Source organism: Arvicola amphibius, chromosome 5 (assembly GCF_903992535.2).
Source record: "Arvicola amphibius chromosome 5, mArvAmp1.2, whole genome shotgun sequence".
Taxonomy (NCBI): Eukaryota; Metazoa; Chordata; class Mammalia; order Rodentia; family Cricetidae; genus Arvicola; species Arvicola amphibius.
Window position 1 is genome coordinate 36,373,572 of NC_052051.1, and position 21,709 is coordinate 36,395,280.

Here is a 21,709-nt window from a genome sequence, read left to right on the forward strand (position 1 = left end):
TCTGAAATAATGTCAGAAGAAACAAAATAAAAACTAAACTATGGACAGCTTTGTGGCTTACTTGACTCCCCTGTTTATCTTTCTTACCGTTACCTTTCTTCTATTTTAGATTTGTGTTATATTTATTGTTGTCTGTTATGGCATCTAATTTATCATAAGTCTACATAGTCATGATTTCTCAATTTTTGTAGATGCAGATCAAAAATATTCCAACTGAGATTTGCATCTGTACTGAACATGTAGTTTTTTTTGTCATTCCTTAATGTAACAACTTTATTATATTAGTTATGTAGCCAAGCTGTCTTTGAACTCATGGAGCTTTTTCTGCTTCACCTTCACAAGTGCTAAGATTATAGGCGTGGGCCATTATGCTTCACATTACTTTTGATTTTTTTGAGACAGTTCACTGTGTAACCCAGTCTGGTGGTGGGGTTTTCTGAAACTTACCCACTTCAGATACTAAAGGATATCTATTTCCTTCCCTTCCCGCCCTGCCAACTTCTCCCTTTTTTTTTTTGGTACTGGGTGTGGAATCCAGGGCCTTGACAGTGATAAGCATGTGCTCTGCTGCTGAAGGCATCCGCCTCCTGTCGCTGAGACTGAGGCTTCTCGTCGGGAAGACTGTATTCTGTTTGTGTATTCCTATAAGCCCTAAGATTTACTCACTATTTAGCAAATGGGTCAAAAAGCCAAATGGGCTCTCTGCCTATTTTTGATGGTCTGTAAACTTTTAATGGTTTTTAGTTTTTAAGATGATTGAAACAAAATCAAAAGGAAACTAATATTTCATGATATTAGAAAATTACATGAAATTCAAATTTCAGGGTACAAACTGCAACTTCTTTGGGACGCAGCCATGCTCACTCTTTGTGTATTTTTTCTGGCTGCTTCTGTCCCTCACTGGCAGTTGAGTAGCTAAAGCATTGTGTGGTCCACGAGTCTGAATCATTTAATATATCTGACCTTTTACAGCAAAAGAATGGTCTGGCAATAGGCAGCCAATAAATATTTGTTGAATGAGTGAATGCTAACCTATATTAACACAAAGGAATTTAAGTGGGAAAACCTTCAGTCATTTAGTTCTTGAAAATTTGAGCTTAATTGATTGTTAAATATGTCCTTGAATTGTGTGTGTTGATTGTTTTTGTCATAACTTAGTTTCATTCGCCACTCTTCATCCTGCAGATATTATGAACCAATAAGGAAATACTAGAGAGGTAATAATTCTTGGCATAGTTTTGGCTAAGATAGGCATACTTCATTTTTTAAAGTTTTTGTTCATCCCCTGCCCTCCTCCCTTGGGATGGGATCTCACTATGTAGCCCAGGCTAGTCTGGAGCTGCATTTTTCTCATTTTAATTTGAAAAAAGCTGTGAAGGAAAAGCATCCATTTTTATTACTTTTTTCTATACTGGGGATCAAATTCAGGGTCTTGTATATACTAGGAAAGTTTTATGTCACTGAGCTATATTTATATACCCTATTACTCTTACTTAGAAAGATTCATGAAAGTTTGTTTTAAGACTATTTCCCACTTGCTACATTAAGATCAATCACTTGCTTGTCATTGGAGGCAGTGATTAAATAATTTCAAGGGAATACTTAATTATGTATGGATAAAAATTATATATTCTCCCATGTCTCATTTACCTTAGGATGTGCTTGTTGCATTTGCACTTGAGACTGAGTGTGAACACTAATGTATTAGTGATCTGTCAGTAGATATCTGACATAGTCTAACAGGAATAAAAGAGACTGGACAGATAGCATCATTTTATACAAAATGATTTTATATTATGCTAGTTTTGTTTTGTATATTTGAAAACTTAATTGTTTGCATTTGTAAGAGGTGTTAATAGAGGTCACATAATGAATCTCCCAAGGTATGGTATACCCCGTAACTGCAAACTGTCTTTATTTTTTGCTTTTATCAAAGGATACTAAGTGGGTAATGCAGCTTGTGGTTTTTAGTGAAAAAGTATGTGTTGTAGCTCCTTGCCTTGGAAGCTGCCAGATTTACTGTAGGAAAAGCTTCCTTGTCATGTTAGGAGAATAGATCCTGGCTTGGCGCTTCTTCTGCCCCTTTTTTCAAAGAGATATTGCTATCTGAAGTCTTGTTTTTTTTTTTTTTTTTTTTTTTGAGTTTCTCTGTAAGAATGCCATGCAAGAATTATTATCTAGCTGGCTCAAGGGGTGAGAGTTCACAATAATAATTATTCTATTTTACCTAGTTATAATTAGCTTCCATTTAGTCATCTTACAGGTTTTTACCATGTGTGGATGAAACATTGGTTTAAGCTCTGGAATAAACCCTTGAAAGGATAAAGGGGCTTATGCTCTGTGGGGCAGATTAGTAACAGATTAGGATGTAGGATGACTGTGGTGATGCACACTATCTTAGTTAGGTTTGTCTCAGGGTTACTATTGCTGTGATAAAGCACTATGACCAAAGCAACGTGGGGTGGAAAGGGTTTATTTGGCTTCTGCTCTCTTACAACTGTTCGTCACTGAAGGAAATCAGGATAGGAACTCAAACAGGAACAGCTAACTGGCTTAGTCCTTATGGCTTGGTTATCCTGCTTTCTCCAAGGACCTAGGAATGGCACTGAGCTTTCCCCCATTAATTACTATTTAAGAAAATGCCTACAGGTATAGGCTTGCCTACAGCCCTAACTTATGGAGGAATTTTCTCAGTTGAGGCTCCCGCCTTTCCAATGACAGGAGTTAGGAGTCATTGTGAACCACCATGTTGGTGCTAGGCATCTAACCTGGGACTTTTGCAAGAGCAACAAGTGCTCTTAAGCACGAGTCACCATTCCAGATTCCATAAACTCATTTTCATTATGGTCCTATTTTAACATTTTTCTCATCCTTTGGGGACAGGGTCTCGTGTAGCTCAAGCTACATGGCCTAACAGAACCTATTATTTTGTACAGGTAGCTCATGCTAAAAAGATTATGTTTACTTTTCTCTCTCTTTTTTAAAAAAGAGATACTTGATCCTTTCTAGTTTAGTAGTTCTTTATTTGTTTTCTTTGCCTAATTGTCTTGCTGTGATTATCTTGCATCTTGTTGAATAAGAAGTAGTGAGAATGGATATTTCTCTTGTGTTTTGATAACTTTTTATAATTTTTGATAATTTTCAGGGAAAATTATTCCGGATTTCCCCTTTTCCCCATTTTGCAATGTTAGCTGGACTTTTTTTTTAAGGTTTCCTTTATCATGGCAAGGATGTTGGTTTCTGTTTCTAGGTTATTTAGTGTTTTTTTTTATTGTTTTTATAAAAGGGGTTAGTAGTTTGTTAAATGTCTTTTCCCTATGTCTCCTGACATGACTATTTTATTAACATGTGGTATTTTGATTGACTTTTTTTCAGATATTAAACCAGATTTGTTTTCTTGAGATCCCTTTTGTTCATGATATAAACACTTGTTTATATTCTGCTTTATTTGGTTTGCTTTTGTTTCTTCGATGATTTTGATGTTAGCATCTATAAAGTATAAAGTTTATTGGTCTCTAATTTTTTTCTAATTTTGGTCATAATATTTTTGTCCTTTGTCATCAGAGAAGTACTGACATTGCTTGAGTCTTAGAAAGTGTTCCCTTACCTTCTAGTTTTTAGAGAGTTTATGAGGGATTGACATTAATTCTTCTTTAGGACTAATAGTATTTAAATTTATGTTTGTTTTTCAGGATTCTCCATTTACAAATGCAGGAATGGGATCTAATCTGAATCTCTTAGGAGAAATCGAGTGTGACGCCAGCATAATGGATGGGAAATCCTTGAATTTTGGAGCAGTTGGAGCACTGAGTGGTATGTGGGCATTATGACATAGTCCTCTATTATTTGAAAAATTGAGTCTGTTACCTTCTGAAGACTTAGTCCCATATTTTTAATCATTTTTGTTTGGAGGAATGCTGAAGCAATTATTATTCCTCCTTTACTAAATAAAAATCATAAAATCTTAGGAATAAACAATTTTTCCATTAAATATATATACACACACACATAGATATATTCAACTTTCTGTTGTAGTGTCAATGATTATATAGCATAATAATTCTAGAAAAAAGCTTCATCTAACTTTCTATACATGCTTTTGGGCCTGAGTCTGAATCAGGTGACTAGGAATTAAGTTTGTGGACTCCAGATGTACTTAACAAATTGGGGCCCTTTAACCTCTCTGAGATCTACTGCATATGAGTTTAAAATGTTTAAGTTTTCTGTAATGAACCATGATCATTTCTAAGAGTGACCTTTGAAGTCTCCAAAAAGATGATAGGGCCCCACAACAATGATCCTACCTAGATTGTGGTAATGTCACTAGGCTGACAAAGACCACCCAAAGATCAGCTTTGGACTAAAGATTGTTCAGCACAATTTCAAGGCAGCTAGCTGAGATGGTCCAGCCAATAATAGATGTATATATGTAAATAAATGTACATGTGGGTACAGTATAACAAGAAAGGCTAAGTGTAAGAGGTAAGGGAAGGTTGAATGCAGGTAATGGACATGCCTTATGAAAGAGGATGTAAAGTTAATTGTTTTTCCAGTTCTAATTCTGTCATGGCTTTTGTGTTTTGTGAGGCAAAGTCTTACTCCATAGGCAAGGTTGATACTTATTTTGTATCTTTGACTACACTTATACGTGTGGCATCGTCCTGTCTCTGTATCCCACGTGCTGGGGTTACAGGTGTGCTCACCTTTTCCACACACTGCTCAGTGTCTCATGTTCTTGGGTGGATGAGTAGATGGATGGGACACAGGCACACTTGTATTTACCGTTGCTGCGTGGGCTCTCCTCCTCCCAGGAAAGGGTTCTGGCTGTTCTTCTGCCCAGTGTGCAGTTCTTGCCTGAATATGTATTAGATGAGTACCATATTAACACTGTTTGAAAATTAAAATGTTGTAGTGGCATTTCATTTGTATTTTAATAAATAAAGCTTGCCTGAAGATCCGAAAAGTAAAACAGCCATATTGGCTAGCCTTACAGACCAGGCAGCAATGAACTTTAATCCCAGTAACCACAATGACACACACCTTTAATCCCAGTAACCACAATGACACACACCTTTAATCCCAGTAGCCACACTAGTTTGCCATAGAAACCAGGCAGTAGTGGTGCACACCCTTAGTCCCAGAACTAGAGAGGATTTTAAACGGGAGGAGTCAGCTCTTAGCCTCAGTCTCATTCTCATTCTGAGATTCCTGGAGGCAGGATTGCCATTTTGGACTGAGGCAGAAGAGCCAGTGGCTGGCTACTTTGCTTTCCTGGTCTTCAGGTTGAACCCCAATATCTCTCTCTGAGTTTTTATTAATTGTGTTTTAAAATGTGTACTTCTTAGTCTCAGGTCAGAGTTTCCCAAGACCAGATTGTTTCTCAACCTTTCTAATGCTGCAACCCTTTAATACTGTTCTTCTTGTTGTGGTGACCTCCAACCATAGAATTATTTTTGTTGCTACTTTATAAGTTTGCTACTGTTAATGAATTGTAATTTAAATATCTGATATGCAGATGGTTTTAGGCTACCCCTGTGAAAGGATCGTCTAGTTCTCAAAGGGTTCATGACCCGCGCAAGTTGAGAACTGCTTTTGTAGACTACATTTTAAGTCTTTATTGTGTTCATTTTAAGTTTGTGTTAGTACATTTGGTGTCTGTAAAGAATTTCCAAGATATTTTAAAGTTATTGAAACAGCACAAAACTAAGTGGAGAAGTGTGAAGACATTTCTGATTTCTTTTTATGTCAAATTTTTTTTTTTGTAGGAATCAAGAATCCAGTCTCAGTTGCAAACAGACTCTTGTGTGAAGGGCAGAAGGGCAAGCTCTCTGCAGGCAGGATTCCTCCCTGGTAACCACTCTTCCTCTTGACTTCTGTCTTGGGATGTTAGTGTTTAAAGGCCGCTTTAATCCACAGAGGATGATGCTGTTGGTTCTGTACCAGAGATCACACATCTGAGTGACTTTGTTCTGTAATGGTGGCATACACTGCAGTTGATAAGCTCCAGATGGAATACAATCTCATGGCTCAAAGGAGGTTTTAATTAATTTCTGGATTTGTATGCCATTGATTCTCAAGAGGATTTTGTGTCACCAAGTGATCAGTTAGGGTTATTTTGTTCTGAAACTCAGAACCTAAAAATACTGGAGCACAGTGTCGAAAGTAATTAATTTTGGGACATTCATAGAAAAATGTATGTTGCATATTGTGAATAGCCATGATGCAACTGTTATCCAGTAATACTAATAATTAGCAATGTCTTATCTTTTACCTTATTCCTCTTACTCAGAAGAGATAAAATCATAAAAAGATCAGTATGACAGATTTGCAAATTAAGGGGATTCAGTCTTTGATGATGGTGTTGTCTTGGTCGCTGTGATGGGGAAAAGATGTACTAAGTAACTAGTGCTGGGGCAATTGGTCTGTATCATGATAGAGCAATAAGTTCATCACATTAGTCAGAAAATCACAGTGCAAATTTAAAGGTTAAAAAGACTGGATTGGAAAGAGATTAAGAGCACTTGCTTAAAGAGGACCCCAGTTCAGTTCCGAGCACCATATGGTGTTTTACACCCATCTATAACTCCAGTTGCAGGCAACCTGACAAATTCTTCTGACCTCTGTGTGTACCAGGTACTCGGATTGTATGCATGCATACATGCAGGGAAAACACTCATACATATAAAATAAAAATCAGTCTTAAAAATGTACAGTGTAAAATTTTCTTGGCAAAGTATAAAGCTGTAAACAGCCTAAATGTTTCTCAGTGATTAGAATATTTGCTTTCTAGTCTTATTACTAAGTAGAAAAAGGAGTGAGACATTAATTCTAATTTATTCCACAACACAGTATCTTTGAGGGAATGTTTCCACAAAGTTTAAACTCTCATAAATGTAGAGGTTGAGAAGTTCACGTTCATAGTTCTAGCCTGTTTGGTTTGGTGTAGACTTTCTTTTTGCCTTGCAAGTAGTTGCCTTCTTGTTTGTCCTGTCATTGAAACTATATGGAAGAGGGAAAAGGGAGAAGGGTCTGTGGAGAAACAGATGGGAAGAAGAGGTTAAAAGAGAGCAAGATAGAGAGAGGGAAAGAGGAGAAGGAGGGAGGAAAGGTAAGGAGAGGAAGAGAGAAGTCAGAGTGAGACAGGGAGAATGAGTGAGAGGGGCTTGAGAAGGCCATTTCTTCTATTAGTATAGTGATACCTGTCATGGGAGCCGTCCCCACATGGTGCTCTCTCTCAGTTTATAGCAATAGATCTTTACATTGTAGAATTAAAAATAAAATGAAAGTTAACTTATATTTACATTCTTTTTGATTTGTTGAGACAAGTTCTCACTGTGTAGTTCTGGCTTGCCTGGACATTGATTTATAGGCCAGCTGGCCTTGAACTCACAGAAATTTCTTGGTCCCTGTCTGCTAGGATAAAGGTCTGCATCACCAAGCCCAGCAAAAACAACAGCAAAAAGCCTGCAAAATAATATGCTGAACTAGTTGATACCACCTAAGTTAGGGAATAAAATATCACCAAAGAATTTGAGGCTATCTATACTTTAGTTTTCTTTCTTTTTCTTCTTCCTTCTTCTTTTTGAATCTTGTCAATAAAGCCCAGACTGGCCTTGAATTTGGGATCCTTATCCTGTTGATTGCTGGGAGTACAGTAATAAACAAACCATCAGGCTCAGCCAGCTAAGGCCTTTCTAGTGGATCCTCACCTTACACATTGCCCCATAGCCCTATGCTGAGCTGTGGTGTTCCTTTGCTTAGTAACAATTGTCCTGAATTGAATTCAATTGTTATTTGTATTTTCTATCTATACATAAATATATACACATTTACATAGCTGTATTTTCTAAGGCTCTATAAAAATGTGCATTGTATTAGTTACACCATTGTATTAGAGACACCATGACCAAGCAGTTCGTGGAAGAAAGTTTAACTGGGCTTGTTGTTCCAGAGGGCTAGAGTCTGTCTTGACAGAACGAAAGCATGGCAGCAGTAGCTGAGAGCTCATAGCCATTAGCCGGAAAACAGAGAGAGCTAACTTGAAGTGGCCTGAGCCTTTTGAGACCTTAAAGCTTGTCCCCAGCGACATGCTGTTGAAGATCAGCTTTGACAAAACTTATACATTCCAATGTAGGACCGTGAGGGTTCGAATTATTAAGCAAACGGAACAGAGACAGAAACACAGAACAGCCTCAGGAAGGACATTCAGTGAATACTGAAACCACCTGAAGTTATTTTCCACCTGCTTATATACTTCAAAAGGAGAGAGGGGATACAACAGACTTCATAAACATGATATAAGGAACAGACTTGAATTCTCTAACCTTTGGTCCAGGTGGAGCTGATTCACCTCGACACCCAAAATACTGAGTAATTACATCCCAGGTCAGAATTGCTTGTTTGTGGCTACACCTGTTGTGAACAACTTTGAGAGAGCAAAAATAAGCTCTAACTCTCTGACTTCCAGTCAAAGTGGAACAGGCTCACAACTGTGGGTCCCCACACATACTTCCTCCGGCCTAATCCTCTGTAACAGCCACCAACTGGGCAAGTATTCAAATGCTTGATATTTATGAGGAACATTTCATTCAAATTACCACATGTGTGGGTATATTAAACACTTTGGAATGGTTATATAATTCACTGTGATCGCCTCAAAGAAAAGAAAGAAAGACAAAACAAGGCAAAGTAGTTGCCAAAGTGAGTATAATATCTTAATATTTTTACAAGGAAAAAATTTTTATTAAAATGATCTTATTTATCCAGGCTGAATAAAACTTCTATGAGTATATACACCACATTTTCTTTGTTTATCTATTGTTGGGTTACTTCCACATCTTGACTATTGAGAACAGTACTGTAATAAGCCTGGTTCTCTAAATATCTTTTGGGTATGCTTGCTTAGATTCCTTTGGGTATGTATATGCCAAGGGATGTTATGGCTGGATCATAGGATAGTTCTATGTATTTATTGTGATACCCTCTAACTGTGTAGCTCTGGTGGCATAGAATTCTGTATGTAGACTACACAGGCTTTGAACTTACAAAAGATCTGCCTGACTCTGTTTTTCAAGTGCTGGAATTAAAGGAGTGAGCCACAAATGTGTAGCACAATTAATAAAAAGCAATAGACAGAAATTGACATTCAAATTGAAGGTCAAAAAAGCAAAACAGCCAGCCACTGGCTCTTACCTCTACCTCAGTCCAAAATGGCAATCCTGCCTCCGGAATCTCAGAATGAGACTGTGTCTTAGAGCCGTCTCCTCCCGTTTTATATTCCTCTCTAGTGCTGGGATTAAAGGCATATACCACTACCATTTGATTTCTACGGCAAACTAGTGTGGCTACTGGGATTAAAGGTGTGTGTCACCACTGCCTGGTCTGTAAGGCTGATCAGTGTAGCTGTTTTGGTCTCTGAACTTCAGGCAAGCTTGACTTATTAAAATACAAATGAATATCACTGGCCTGTTTTTGTTTTCGAGGAATACTTGTATTGATCTACACAGTGGCTGCACCAGTTTTCATTCTCACCTGCAACTGTAGAAGGATTCCTTTGCCCTCCATCTTCAACCGTATCTGCCGTCATTTGTTCTCTTGATAATAGCCAATTTGACTGTGATGAAACAGATTTGAGAAGCAATTTTAAATTACATTGCTATGGTAACTAAGGGTGTTGAATTATTTTACCCCCCTTTGGTTTATCAAGACAGGGTTTCTCTTTATAGTCCTGGCTGTCATGGAACTCACTCTATAGACCAGGCTGGCCTCAACCTCACAGAGCTCTGCCTGCCTCTGCCTCCAGAGTGCCTGGATTAAAGGCGTGCACCACTACCACGCTATGTTGTGTATGCTGTGTCCATTTGTATTTCTGGCTTGCTTGCATGTATGTCTGTGTACCACATGCTTATCTGGTGCCTGAGGAAGCCAGGAGCTATTGGATCGTTTTGTAAGCTGCCATGTGGGTACTAGAATTGATTCTGAATCCTCTGGAAGAAAAAAAGCAAGTGATCTTAGCTGCCGAGCTATGTATTATCTCGGTAGCCCCTGAATCTCTTTTATTGAAAAATGTCTTCAATTTATTTTTCCATTTGTTTATTGGATGATATAATCTTTGAATGTTTAGTCTTTTGAGTTTTCTATTGAATTTAAGTATCAATCTTTTATGAGATGTGTAGTTGGCAAAGGTTTTTCTCCCATCCTGTGCGCTGTCTCTTCAGCCGATTCTTCCTTTGCTGAGCATCGGTGATTTAGTTTCGTCCAATCCCGTTTGTCAGCTGTTGGAATTACTTTTTCTGCTCTTAGAGGCCATTTTAGAAAGTCCTTGTCTATTCCTACATCTTGAAGTCTTTTCTTCATATCTTCTAGTGATTTTAAAGTTTAAAGGCCTACTTAAGGTCTTGAATTAGGTGATTTTTGTCGTGCGAGATTTTATTTTGTTGTTCTACTTAATGAAATACAGGTTTTCTACATTGTTTGTTGAAGATGCTCTGCCCTCCTCTGTGTGTGTATGTATGTATAAGACATGTCCTTGAGTAGCTATAGCTGTAGTTGTGCGGGTTTTTTTTTTTTGTTTGTTTGTTTGTTTTTCTGGGTTCCAACTTAGCCACATGAGTATGAATGGAAACCTTGACAGGATAGTAACATTGTGTTGCTAAATGGTGATGCTGTGTAGTTATGTATATCAAATGCATTTGTTTTTCTGATGTGGAGTCTTGCTGTGTTGCCAGGCAATCTTAGAACTGTTGATCTTAGGCTGGCCTCGCACTCCTACTTCTGTCACCTGAGTGGCAGATGACAGGTGTCTCTGACTATGCCCTGCTCTCATTTGTTTTTTGACGTTTTGGTGTTTCTTTTCCTTTCTTACCTTTGCTAAACCTTCCACTCACCAGGCAAACATTATACCACTGAACTATGTCCCTTTCCAGTTAGGACAGTTTCCTTTATAGTAGGTGCTCTAGTTTGTGATGAGTGACCAAAAGCAACGTTGGGTGGGAAGGACTTACTTGGCTAACACTTCCACAGTTCATCACCGAAGCAGGGTGGAATAGGAACTCTAGTGGGAATTGGAGGTAGGAAGTGGAGACCCTGGAGAAATGCTGAGTACTGGCTTTTTTCCTCTGCGTTAATCAGCTATATTTCTTATACAGCCAAGGCTCACCCACCCAGAGACAGTACCGCACACGGCAGGCTGGCCCACCAACCTTGACTAACAGTTAATAAAATGCCTCACAGGCATGTGCAGGACAGTCTGAAGGAGGTATCTCCATTGCATACCCTTCCTCCTGGTCGTGTGAAGCTGAAGCTAACTATGGCAGTCCGTCATCTATCTACCATGCTCCTTTCAGTAGCTGAGGAGCAGCTGGATTTGGCTTATGTATACTTCTATAACTCCCTGACTTGTTAATTCTTCTTGCCTTGTTCTTTGTTTCATTTGGAAGTTTCCATTGCTTGTGGTTTTCTTTTTTCTTTTCTTTTTTTTTTAACATTTATTTATTTATTAAGTATACAGTATTCTGTCTGCTTGCATGCCTGCAGGCACCAGACCTCATTACAGATGGTTGTGAGCCACCATGTGGTTGCTGGGAATTGAACTCAGGACCTTTGGAAGAGCAGGCAGTGCTCTTAACCTCTCTCTGAGCCATTTCTCCAGCCCCATGCTTGTGGTTTTCAATCTCAGTTATTCTTCTTTGTTATCTGGTTACCAGCAAGTCACATCCAGTCTAGTTTATCATTTCTGACTTTGTAGTTACTGCTATACGTTGGACTAGTATCTTTATAAAAGGCTTCTGTCTTCCTGAATATATTTGAATAGAGCTATAACAATTTTTAAAATATTTTTGTTTACTGGTTTTATAATTTTTTTGTTACTTTTAGATAATGTTGAGTTGAGTAATTTCCCTTTCCCCTGTAGGTTTTATTTTTCTGTTTGGTAGTTTTTTATTGGATTGCAGGCATTATGAGTTTTGCATTTTTGTGTATTGAACGTTTTTATGTTTTAATAGACATAAAATTTTATTAAAGTGTTTGGTCTTTTTAGGTCCTGCTTTAGGCTTCCCAAGTCTAGGGAATGCATTTAGCCTCATTGTCATTCTGTAGCAGATGATGCGAGAGTGAAGAGCCCTCAGCTGGTGGCAGTGAAGGTTTCCTAGCTCTGTCTGAACTTGGGGTTGTTTCCTTAGCAATTGGCAGGTTGTGTGCTGAAGCTTTGGGCATTTTCCTCTTTTTTAGACTCTGGTCTCCATTCAACAAACTACTAAAGAGGTGCCTTCTCCAGATCTCTGGACCCCTCTCTCTGTAGTTGTTTCCTCTGTTGTAATTCGTCCTATGAACTCTAGCCATTTTGGCTTCTGGTGGCTCAGTTCCATCTCTTTGCTTTAGAGACTGCTGGGCTCCTGGACTGTGGCCTAGAAACTCTGGAAGTCATACAAGTGAGTTCTCTGAGTACAGCTTGGTTTTTATGTCTTTCTTTCTTCCTTCCTTCCTTCCTTCCTTCCTTCCTTCCTTCCTTCCTTCCTTTCTTCTCTCTCTCTCACACACGCTAACAGTCCTTTTGTTGCTTGGTGTCTAATGTCTAAAACTTGATTTTCATATTTTGATTTTTTTCCTCATTGATTCAGACAAGATGATAAGTTTATTCTGTTACTCTATATTGCCTAGTAGAGAAAAATCTTTACATACTTGGAAACTCATTGTGTAACTATAGTAGTTTAAAAGTAGATTCTTCCAGTCCCCTGTATTAATTTAACCAGATTTATCATTTATTTTGATATTTTGTATTTTTATTTTTTAAAGAGAAGATACTTTTAATTTTTTTTTTTTTTTTTTTTTTGGTTTTTCAAGACAGGGTTTCCCTGTAGTTTCTAGAGCCTGTCCTGGAACTAGCTCTTGTAGACCAGGCTGGCCTCGAACTCAGAGATCCGCCTGCCTCTGCCTCCCGAGTGCTGGGATTAAAGGCGTGCGCCACCACCGCCCAGCTACTTTTAATTTTTTTAAAGATTATTCTTCTCCCATATATTAATCCCTACCACAGTTTCCCTTTCCTTCCCCCACCCCATCCTCTCCCCACCATCTCCCCTCTCCCCAGATCCACGCGTCCCTCAATTCCCCTCAGAGAAGAGTAGGCCTCCCAGGGACATCAACCAAACATGGCATGATGTGTTAAAATAAGCCCAGGTACATACCATCACATCAAGGCTGGACAAGGTGACCCAGTAGGAGGAAAAGGATCCCATAAGTAGGCAAAAGAGTCAGTGACTGCCTCTGCTCCCAGTGTTAGGAATCCCGCAAGAACACCAAGCTACCCAGGTATAAGTGTTTGCTGAGTACCTAGGTCAGTTCCTTACAGGCTTCCTGATCTCTGTGAGTGCCCCCTGAGGCCCAGTCAGTTGATTCTGTGGGCTTTGTTCTAGGGATATCCCTGACACCTTAGGTTCCTCTGATCCTTCCTACCTTTCCTCTACATGATTCCTTGAGCTCTGCCTAATGTTTGGCTGTGGGACTCTGCATCTGCTCCCATCGATTGCTGGGACTCTGCTAGACTCTGGTTCCAGAACACTCTTCAGGCAGGACAAAGTATAGGTTGAAGGTTTTGTGACTGGGTTGGTGTCCCAATCCCTGTACTTAAGGCCTTGCCTGGTTATAGAAGACGATCAATTCAGCCTTTGTCTTCTGTGGTGATATTTTACTTGTGATCTAACAAATAAAGCTCACCTGAAGATCAGAGTATGGAGCTAGCCAGTTATCTATAGAGGCCAGGCAGTGGTGGTTCACACCTTTAATCCCAGTGCTTGGGAGTCACGTGCCTTTAGTCCCATCACTAAGGAAGTGAAGACAGGAAGGGATATGGCTGGGGGCAAAGAGAGGAATGATTATAACGTGGGAGGATACAGTAGCTCAAAGATTCAGTCTGAGGATTCTTGGAGATAGGATTTTGCCCTTTTCAATCTGAGGATTCATTAGAGGTATAAAGAACTCATGTGACTGGCTGCTCTGCTTCTCTGATCTTTCAGCTTTCACCCCCCTAATATCTGACTCTGGATTTTTATCATTAAGATCAATTATTAATAACACTACAATCCCCTATTACTAGGAGTCTTTGCTTTACTTGGTAGATTCCATTACAACAGGTTCTATTTTGCTTCCAAAATGCTCCCAATTCCAGTCATTTTTCCCGGTATCTGTCCACCCCCCCTCCCCCAGCCGATCTCTCCTGTTTCAGCCCCACCTTTTTCCAGTCCACCCACAAAATCTATTCTGTTTTCCCTTCCCAGGGAGATCCTTGTGTTCTTTCTTATGCCGTCCTTGTTACTTAGTTTTTCTGAGTCTGTGTACCACAACATGATTATCTTTTACTTGTGGCTAATAAACATTTAAAAGTGAGTGCATATCATGTTTTTCTTTCTGGGTCTGGGTTACCTCACTCACTCAGGATAATTCTTTTTTCCCAAGTTCTACCCACATGCCTGCAAATTTCATAATATCATTGTTTGTAACAGCTGAGTAATACTCTGTTTTGTAAATATACCTTACTTTATTGATTCTTTTGTTGAGGGATATTTAGGTTGTTTTCATTTTCTGGTTATTATGAATAAAGCTTCTGTGAACATAGTCATGCAGGTGTCTTTATGATAGGGTGGAGTGTCTTAGGGTTATATGCCCAGGAGTGGTATAACTGGCTCTTTAAAATACATAGATTTTCTGAGAATTTCCCAATTTTCTTTGTTGAATCTTTGTGTGTTTGGGTATCAGGGTGACTGTGGCCTCATAAAATGATTTTGGCAATGTTCTTTCTGTTTCTATTTTGTGGACTAATTGACAAATATTGGTATTAGCTTGTTCTTGAAAGTTTGGTAGAATTCTGCACTGAAGCCATCTGGCCCTGGGCTGGCTGGCTTGCTTGCTTTCTTTCTTTTTCTTTCTTTCTTTCTTTCTTTCTTTCTTTCTTTCTTTCTTTCTTTTTTTTTTTTTTTCTTGTTTGTTTTTTGATAGGAGACTTTTTTGATTTTTAAAAATATTTTTTTTTTACTGTTTGTCATAGGTTTTATTATTATTGTTAGTTTTTTTCTTTATTTCTTTTTTTTCTCATTTTTTCTCATTTTTTTATTAAAGATTTCCATCTCCTCACCTCCTCTTCCCCCTTCCCTCCCCTCCCTTCCACCCATACCCCCACTCTCTCCCTCTCCAGGTCAAAGAGCCATCAGGGTTCCCTTCACTATGTTAAGTCCAAGGTCCTCCCAACTCCCCCTAAGTCCAGGAAGGTGAGCAACCAAGCTGACAAGGCTCACAGTGAGCCCGTCCATGCTGAAGAGTCCAAGCCCATCGCCGTTGTCCTTGGTTTCTCAGACCTCCTCCACCGTCAGCCACATTCAGAGAGTCTGGTTTTGTCGCCTGTTCCAGCAGTCCAATTCCAACTGGACTTGGTGGTCTCCCGTTAGTTCTGTCCCACTGTCTCAATGGGTGAACACACCCCTCACGGTCCTGACTTCCTTGCTCATGATCTCCCTCCTTTTGCTCCTCATCAGGTCCTTGGGAGCTCAGTCCTGTGCTCCAATGTGGGGCTCTGTCATTTTCTCCATCCAATGCCAGGTGAAGGTTCTATGGTGATATGCAAGATATTCATGAGTATGGCAATAGGATCTGGACATTTATGGCTCCCTCTCCTCAGCTGCCCAAGGAACTAGCTGGGGGCATCTTCCTGGATACCTGGGAACCCCTCTAGAGTCAAGTCTCTGCCAACCCTAGAATGGCTCCTTTAATTAAGATATATAATTCCTTGTTCCCATATCCACCCTTCCTATATCCCAGCCATCCTATTCCCCCAAGCTCTCCCCATCCTCCACTTCACACTTTTCTCTCCCCATCCCCCCATCCCCTCATCCCACCCCACCCCCAAGTTCCCATTTTTTGTCCGGCAATCTTGTCTACTTCCAATATCCAGGAAGTTTTTTTGATAGGAGACTTTTAATGAATGCTTCTATTTCCTTTGGGATTATAGGTCTATTTAAATTGTTTATCTGATTTTTTTTTTTCCTCATGGTTTATTTTTTTTTATATTTAAAAATTTCCATCTCCTTCCCTCCTCCTCCCCCCTCCCTCCCCTCCTTCTCCCCCTTCCCTCCCCTCCCCTCCACCCATACCTCCCCTCCCTCCCTCTCAAGGCCAAGGAGCCATCAGGGTTCCCCACTCTATGCTAAGACAATGGCTCTGGGCTCTGATTGTTTATCTGATTTTGATTTAACTTTGGTAAGTGGTATCTATTCAGAAAATTGTCCATTTCTTTGAGATATTTCAGTTTTTTGGAGTTTAGGTTTTTGACTTATGACTTAATGATTCTCTGGATTTCTGCCCTGTCTTTTGTTATATCCATCCCCCTTTTTGTTTCTGATTTTGTTGATTTGGATATTGCCTTTTAGTTAGTTTCTATAAGGGTTTGTCTACTTTGTTGATTTTCTCAAAGAATCAATTGTTTCATCGATTCTTTGTATTGTTCCCTTTGTTTCTGTTTTATTTTCTCCAGTCTCCTCCTCTTGGTTTTGTTTGCTTCTTTTGTTCAGGAGCTTTCAGGTGTGCTGTTAAGTTGTTAATATGATATCAGTGCAATTCTTCATAATGGTACTCAGTGCTCTGAACTTTCCTCTTAGTACCACTGTCATTCATTGTGCCCTATAAGTTTAGGTATGTTGTGCGTTTATTTTCATTTAATTCTAGGAAGTCTTTAATTTCTTTATTTCTGCCTTGATATAGTAGTCATTTACTAGGGAGTTGTTCATTTTTCATGTGTTTCTGTTATTTTTGTTGTTGACATTCAGCTTTAACATGACCTGATAGGATCCAGGGGGTTATTTCAGTTTTCTTCTATCTTTTGAGACTTGCTTTGTGACCAAGTATGTGCTCAATTTTGGAGAATGTTCTGGTGAGGTGCTGAGAAGAAGGTATATTCTTTTGTTTGAATGAAATGTTCTGAAGACATCTGTTAGGTCCATTTGATTTGTAATGTCTATGAACTTTATTATTTCTGTGTTTAGTTTTTGTCTGAATGACCTGACCATTGGTGAGATTGGGGTATTGAAGTCTCCTACTATTAATGTGTGAGGTTCGTTGTATGATTTAAGCTGTAGTAATGTTTCCTTTACAAATGTGGGTGTCCTTTCATTTCGGGCATATATCTTAAGAATCTTTTCCTTTGTTCAGTATGAAGTTTCCTTCTTTATCTCTTTTGATTAATTTTAGTTTGAAGTCTATTTTGTTAGATATTAGATCAGCTACAATAGCTCACTTCTTAGGTACATTTTCTTGGAAAATCTTTATTCTGAGGTAGCGTCTGTCTTTGCTGTTGAGGTGTGTTTCTTGTATGTGACAGAAGGATGGATCCTGTTTTTGTATCTATTCTGTTAGCCTGTGTCTTTTTATTGGCCATTTAAGACCATTGAAGTTGAAAGACATTAATGACCAAGGATTGTTAATTTTTGATATTTTGCTGTTGTTGGTTGTGTGTATGTGTTTCCCTTTTAGTTCTGCTGGTGTGAGATCTTTTATTGTTTGTGTTTTCAAGTGTGTAGTTAGCTTCCTTCAGTTGGAATTTTCCTCCTAGTATGTTCTGTAGGGTTGGATTTGTGGATAGATATTATTTAAATTTGATTTTGTTGTTAAATACCTTGTTTTCTCCATGTATGGTGATTGAAAATTTTGTAAGGTATAGTAGTCTGGATTGGCATCTGTGGTCTTTTAGAGTCTGCAGGACATCTGTCCAGGCCCTTGTGGCATTTAGAGTCTCCATTAAGCAATTAGATGTAATTCTTATATGTCTGTTTATATGTTACTTCTTTCTCTTGTAACTTTTAATATTCTTTCATTGTTCTGTATGTTTAGTATTTTGATTATTATGTGGCATGGGTTCTTTCTTTTCTGATCTAATCTATTTGGTGTGCTATAAGCTTCTTGTACCTTTATAGGCATGACTTTCTTTAGGTTGGGAAAATTTTATTCTATGATTTTGTTAAATATATTTTCTGAGTTTTTGAATTGGGATTCTTCTCCTTCTTCTATCCCTATTATTCTTAGGCTTGCTTTTCCATAGTGCTTTGTGTGTTATAAGTTTTTTAGATTTAACATTTTCTTTGACTGGTGAATCTGTTTCTTCTATCATATCTTCAACACCAGAGATTTTTCTCTTCCATCTCTTGTGTTCTGTTGGTTATGCTTGAGTCTGTAGTTCCTGTTGGTGTAGACATAGACTGCACATTGGCTTCCTGACCAGTCAGACCCAAATAATCACACAGAAACTATATTAATTACAACGTTGTTTGTCTGATGATTCAGATGTATTTCTAGCTAGCTCTTACATGTTAAATTAACCCATTTCTATTAATCTGTCTAGCACCATGAGGCTGGGACCTACTGGTAAGGTTCTGGTGTCTGTTGCCTTCGGCAGTTACATGGTGTCTTCCTGTTCTGTCTTCTTTCTCTCCACATTCAGTTTAGTTTTCCAGCCTAGCTCTGTTTTGCCCTGCCATAGGCCAAAGCAACTTCTTTATTAATCAGTGATAATACAACATATTTACAGCATACAGAGGGGCATCCCACATCATGTTGGCTTACCCAGATTTATTGTTTCTACACTTCTCTCTGTTAGTGTTTTCCATTGCATCTATTTTGATTTTTCTTTTCCTGAATAGTTTCCTTTACCTCTTTGTTTTTCCTTGGCATTCTTTAAGGTATTTATTGATTTCTTCTATTTTTTTCTTTTCCTTGACTCTTTAAGGTCTCTTATCATCTTTATAAAGTTGACTTTAAGGTCTTTTTTGTTGTTGTTGTTTTTCAGCTATGTTGGAGTATTCTGGCCTTACTCTCATAGGATAGATGGGCTCTGGTGTTGCCATACTGCCTTGCCTATTGTTAATTGTATTCTTACACTGGCATTTAGGCATCTGGATTTGTGATGATTATAGGTCTAGGTCTTAATTTCTGAGTTTGTCTTTGTTGGATGGGTGTTGTGTTCCTTGGATTCTGTTTCTTCTTTTGTTGATGGAGGTTTCTGTCCTGCCTAGTCCCACAGCCATTCATTCCCAAAGAAATACACAGAGGCGTACATTAATTATAAACTGGTTGACCTATTAGCTCAGGCTTCTTATTAACTAATATCTTACATTAACCCATAATTCTTGTTCTTATTAGCCATGTGACTTGGTACCCCTTTTCAGTGAGGCATTCTCATCTTGTTTCCTCTGTGTCTGGGTGATGACTACAGACTGAACCTTTCTTTCCAGATTCTCCTATTCTGGTCACCCTGCCTATACTTCCTGCCTTTTATTAAACCAACACAAGTGACAAATCTTTACGAGGTACAAGACCATTGTCCCACAGCACTCTTTTGTCTTCTGGTCTTTGTGGCCTGGCTTTATGGTGGTTTGTATGACCTCTAATCTAACAGGGGGTCTCTGTCCTTCTTGGCATCTGGCTTTCTGGTGATTAGCTTGGCTTTGGTGCTGCTGTGGGTCTCTGTTCTTCTGCCTAATGTGGCCTGCACCTATTTTCTGACTGCAGTGGCCTGCTCCTGAGCAGCAAAAGTCCAAAAAGGCACTTTTTTATTAATTTGACCTATAGAAATCCAGTTGCTCTCACCTAGTCCTTCATAATGTTTTATGGTATATTTATCTCTTCCTATATATACTGATGTGACACTTTCCAGTCATGCAGTATGCTCTTTAGTGAGAGAGTCTGGGCCCAAGTTTAGTACCTAATCTGTGTAATGATAAATAGCTAATTTATGCATTGGGATTTTTTTGTGGGTTTCATGCATTGTCTTAAAATGTTACATAGTTTATTAGGTTAAGAGAGTTTGAGATAACAAAACTTGAATCCTATAGTTGTCCATGTTGTGGTGTTAGAAATTTCTGGTATTCACCTGTATTATACTGTGTTTATACTCATCTAGTCATTTATCACATGTCCATATATTTATTCAACAAGTGTGTTGCATCCACAGCACAGAAACAGTATCAGGAAGGTCAGTGTAACTGTGGACAGCTGAGGTTTAAAGGAAGGAAGGACAGAGGTGGGCATGCCTTACTGTGATAGAGGTAATGTCTTTTCTAACGGGTTTGTACCAACCTACTTTAAAATTTTTTCCTCAGAGATTCAGAACAAATCTCAAAGGAAGTTTAAGTTGGTACTTACTGTTCTGGAAAGTGATTTTTTTTTTTATTTCTACATGTCAGTATATATGTGTATGTGTTGCCATACATACACATAAATACTTTGCAGAAATTTTACATTGAAATGATATCAAAAACATTTATATGACATTTCATCTGATGGTAAATGCTTAGACAATATTCGATGGTAAGCAAAGGCTACCTATTAGTATATTTTATAGTATCTATAAGTGACTTCTAAATATTAATATTTTAAAATGTCTAAAGTATTTAAGAATTACGTAGATTATATCAAAGTTTGAGACAAATTTTCATTTATTCCAGGCTGGCTCTAACTCACTATGTGGATCAAGGGATCAAACTCAGAACTTCATGCATACTAGGTGTGCTAGTTAGGGTTACTATAGCTATGATTAAACACCATGACCAAAAGTAACTTGGTGAAGAAGGGTTTAAACTTCTACATCATAGTCTGTCATCAAAGGACGTCAGGACTGGAACTCAGGGGCAGAAACCTGGAGGCAGATGCAAAGGCCATATAGGAGTGCTGCTTACTGGCTTACTCTCTCCATACCTAGCCTGCTTTCTTGTAGAAACCAGAACTGCTAGCTCAGGGATGCGCCACCCATGATGGGCTGGTCCCTTCCCCATCAATTACTAATTAAGAAAATGCCCTCCAGGTTTGCCTCTAGCCTGATCTGAAGGAGGCATTTTTCTCAGTGGTTGTTCCCTCCCCTCAGATGACAGCACAGCAGGCAAGCACTTTACTGAGCCACATTCTCATGCTCTACATTGGTTTTATTTATGTCAAAATTATGAATGGTGAAAGAATGAAAAATTAAGAACTGTACATAAAATAACAAAGATTCTAGACACTGAGACTGAATCCTAGATGACTGTCTGGAGTGCTGCAAACATACTAGGTTCAGCCCAAATTTCTGCCGTGATCACTTAATATTTCACCATCTAGTTTACATTTTTATATTAATAGAAAGTCTTAAATCAAGTTCCCCCCCCCCCCCCCCCGGAGGAAGTACTAAAGGTGGCATAATGATGGCTCAAATCTACATTTAAGCTTTGCTTTAGTTTCTCTGAATTTCATATGACAGCTTTTATTTGCAGTGATCATTGTTGCACGAATTTGAAAATTTCTGTTGGCTGTCTCCTCTTTTGTTTTCATTGTTTTTTTTTTTTTTTTTTTTTTTTTTTTTTTTTTCTTTTTGTTTTTCGAGACAGGGTTTCTCTGTAGCTTTGGAGCCTGTTCTGGAGCTAGTTTTTATACACAAGACTGTCATCCAACTCACAGAGATTCGTCTGTTTCTGCCTCCCAAGTGCTGGGATTAAAGGCGTGTGCCGCCACCGCCTGGCTCCATTGTAGTCTTAATGTAAAGAAGACGGTTACTGGAATTAATCTCTTAACTTTCCTTTGTCACCATTTGTTATGTTTCAGGGTGCCTACTGAGATTTTTATCATTTAATTTCTGCAGATTTTTAAGTATCTCAGGCATTTAAAAGTATTCATAGCAAAATAATTATTTGAATCATTTTTTGTGGAT

General features: G+C 38.6%; 1 protein-coding gene across 7 annotated transcripts in view; it reads left to right on the plus strand.

Moving 5' to 3' along the window:
• Window positions 1-21,709, plus strand: part of Tasp1 (taspase 1) — a 219,069-nt gene that overhangs the window by 41,594 nt on the left and 155,766 nt on the right. For all 7 annotated transcript variants that reach the window (XR_005285506.1, XM_038331557.1, XM_038331560.1 and 4 more), the window contains 2 exons: window positions 3,693-3,813; window positions 5,766-5,850. Coding sequence is in view for 6 of the 7 variants with exons in the window: in XM_038331557.1 (XP_038187485.1) it covers window positions 3,693-3,813; window positions 5,766-5,850 (206 nt within the window). In the remaining variant the exon portion in view is untranslated. The remainder of the gene's footprint in view (window positions 1-3,692; window positions 3,814-5,765; window positions 5,851-21,709) is intronic.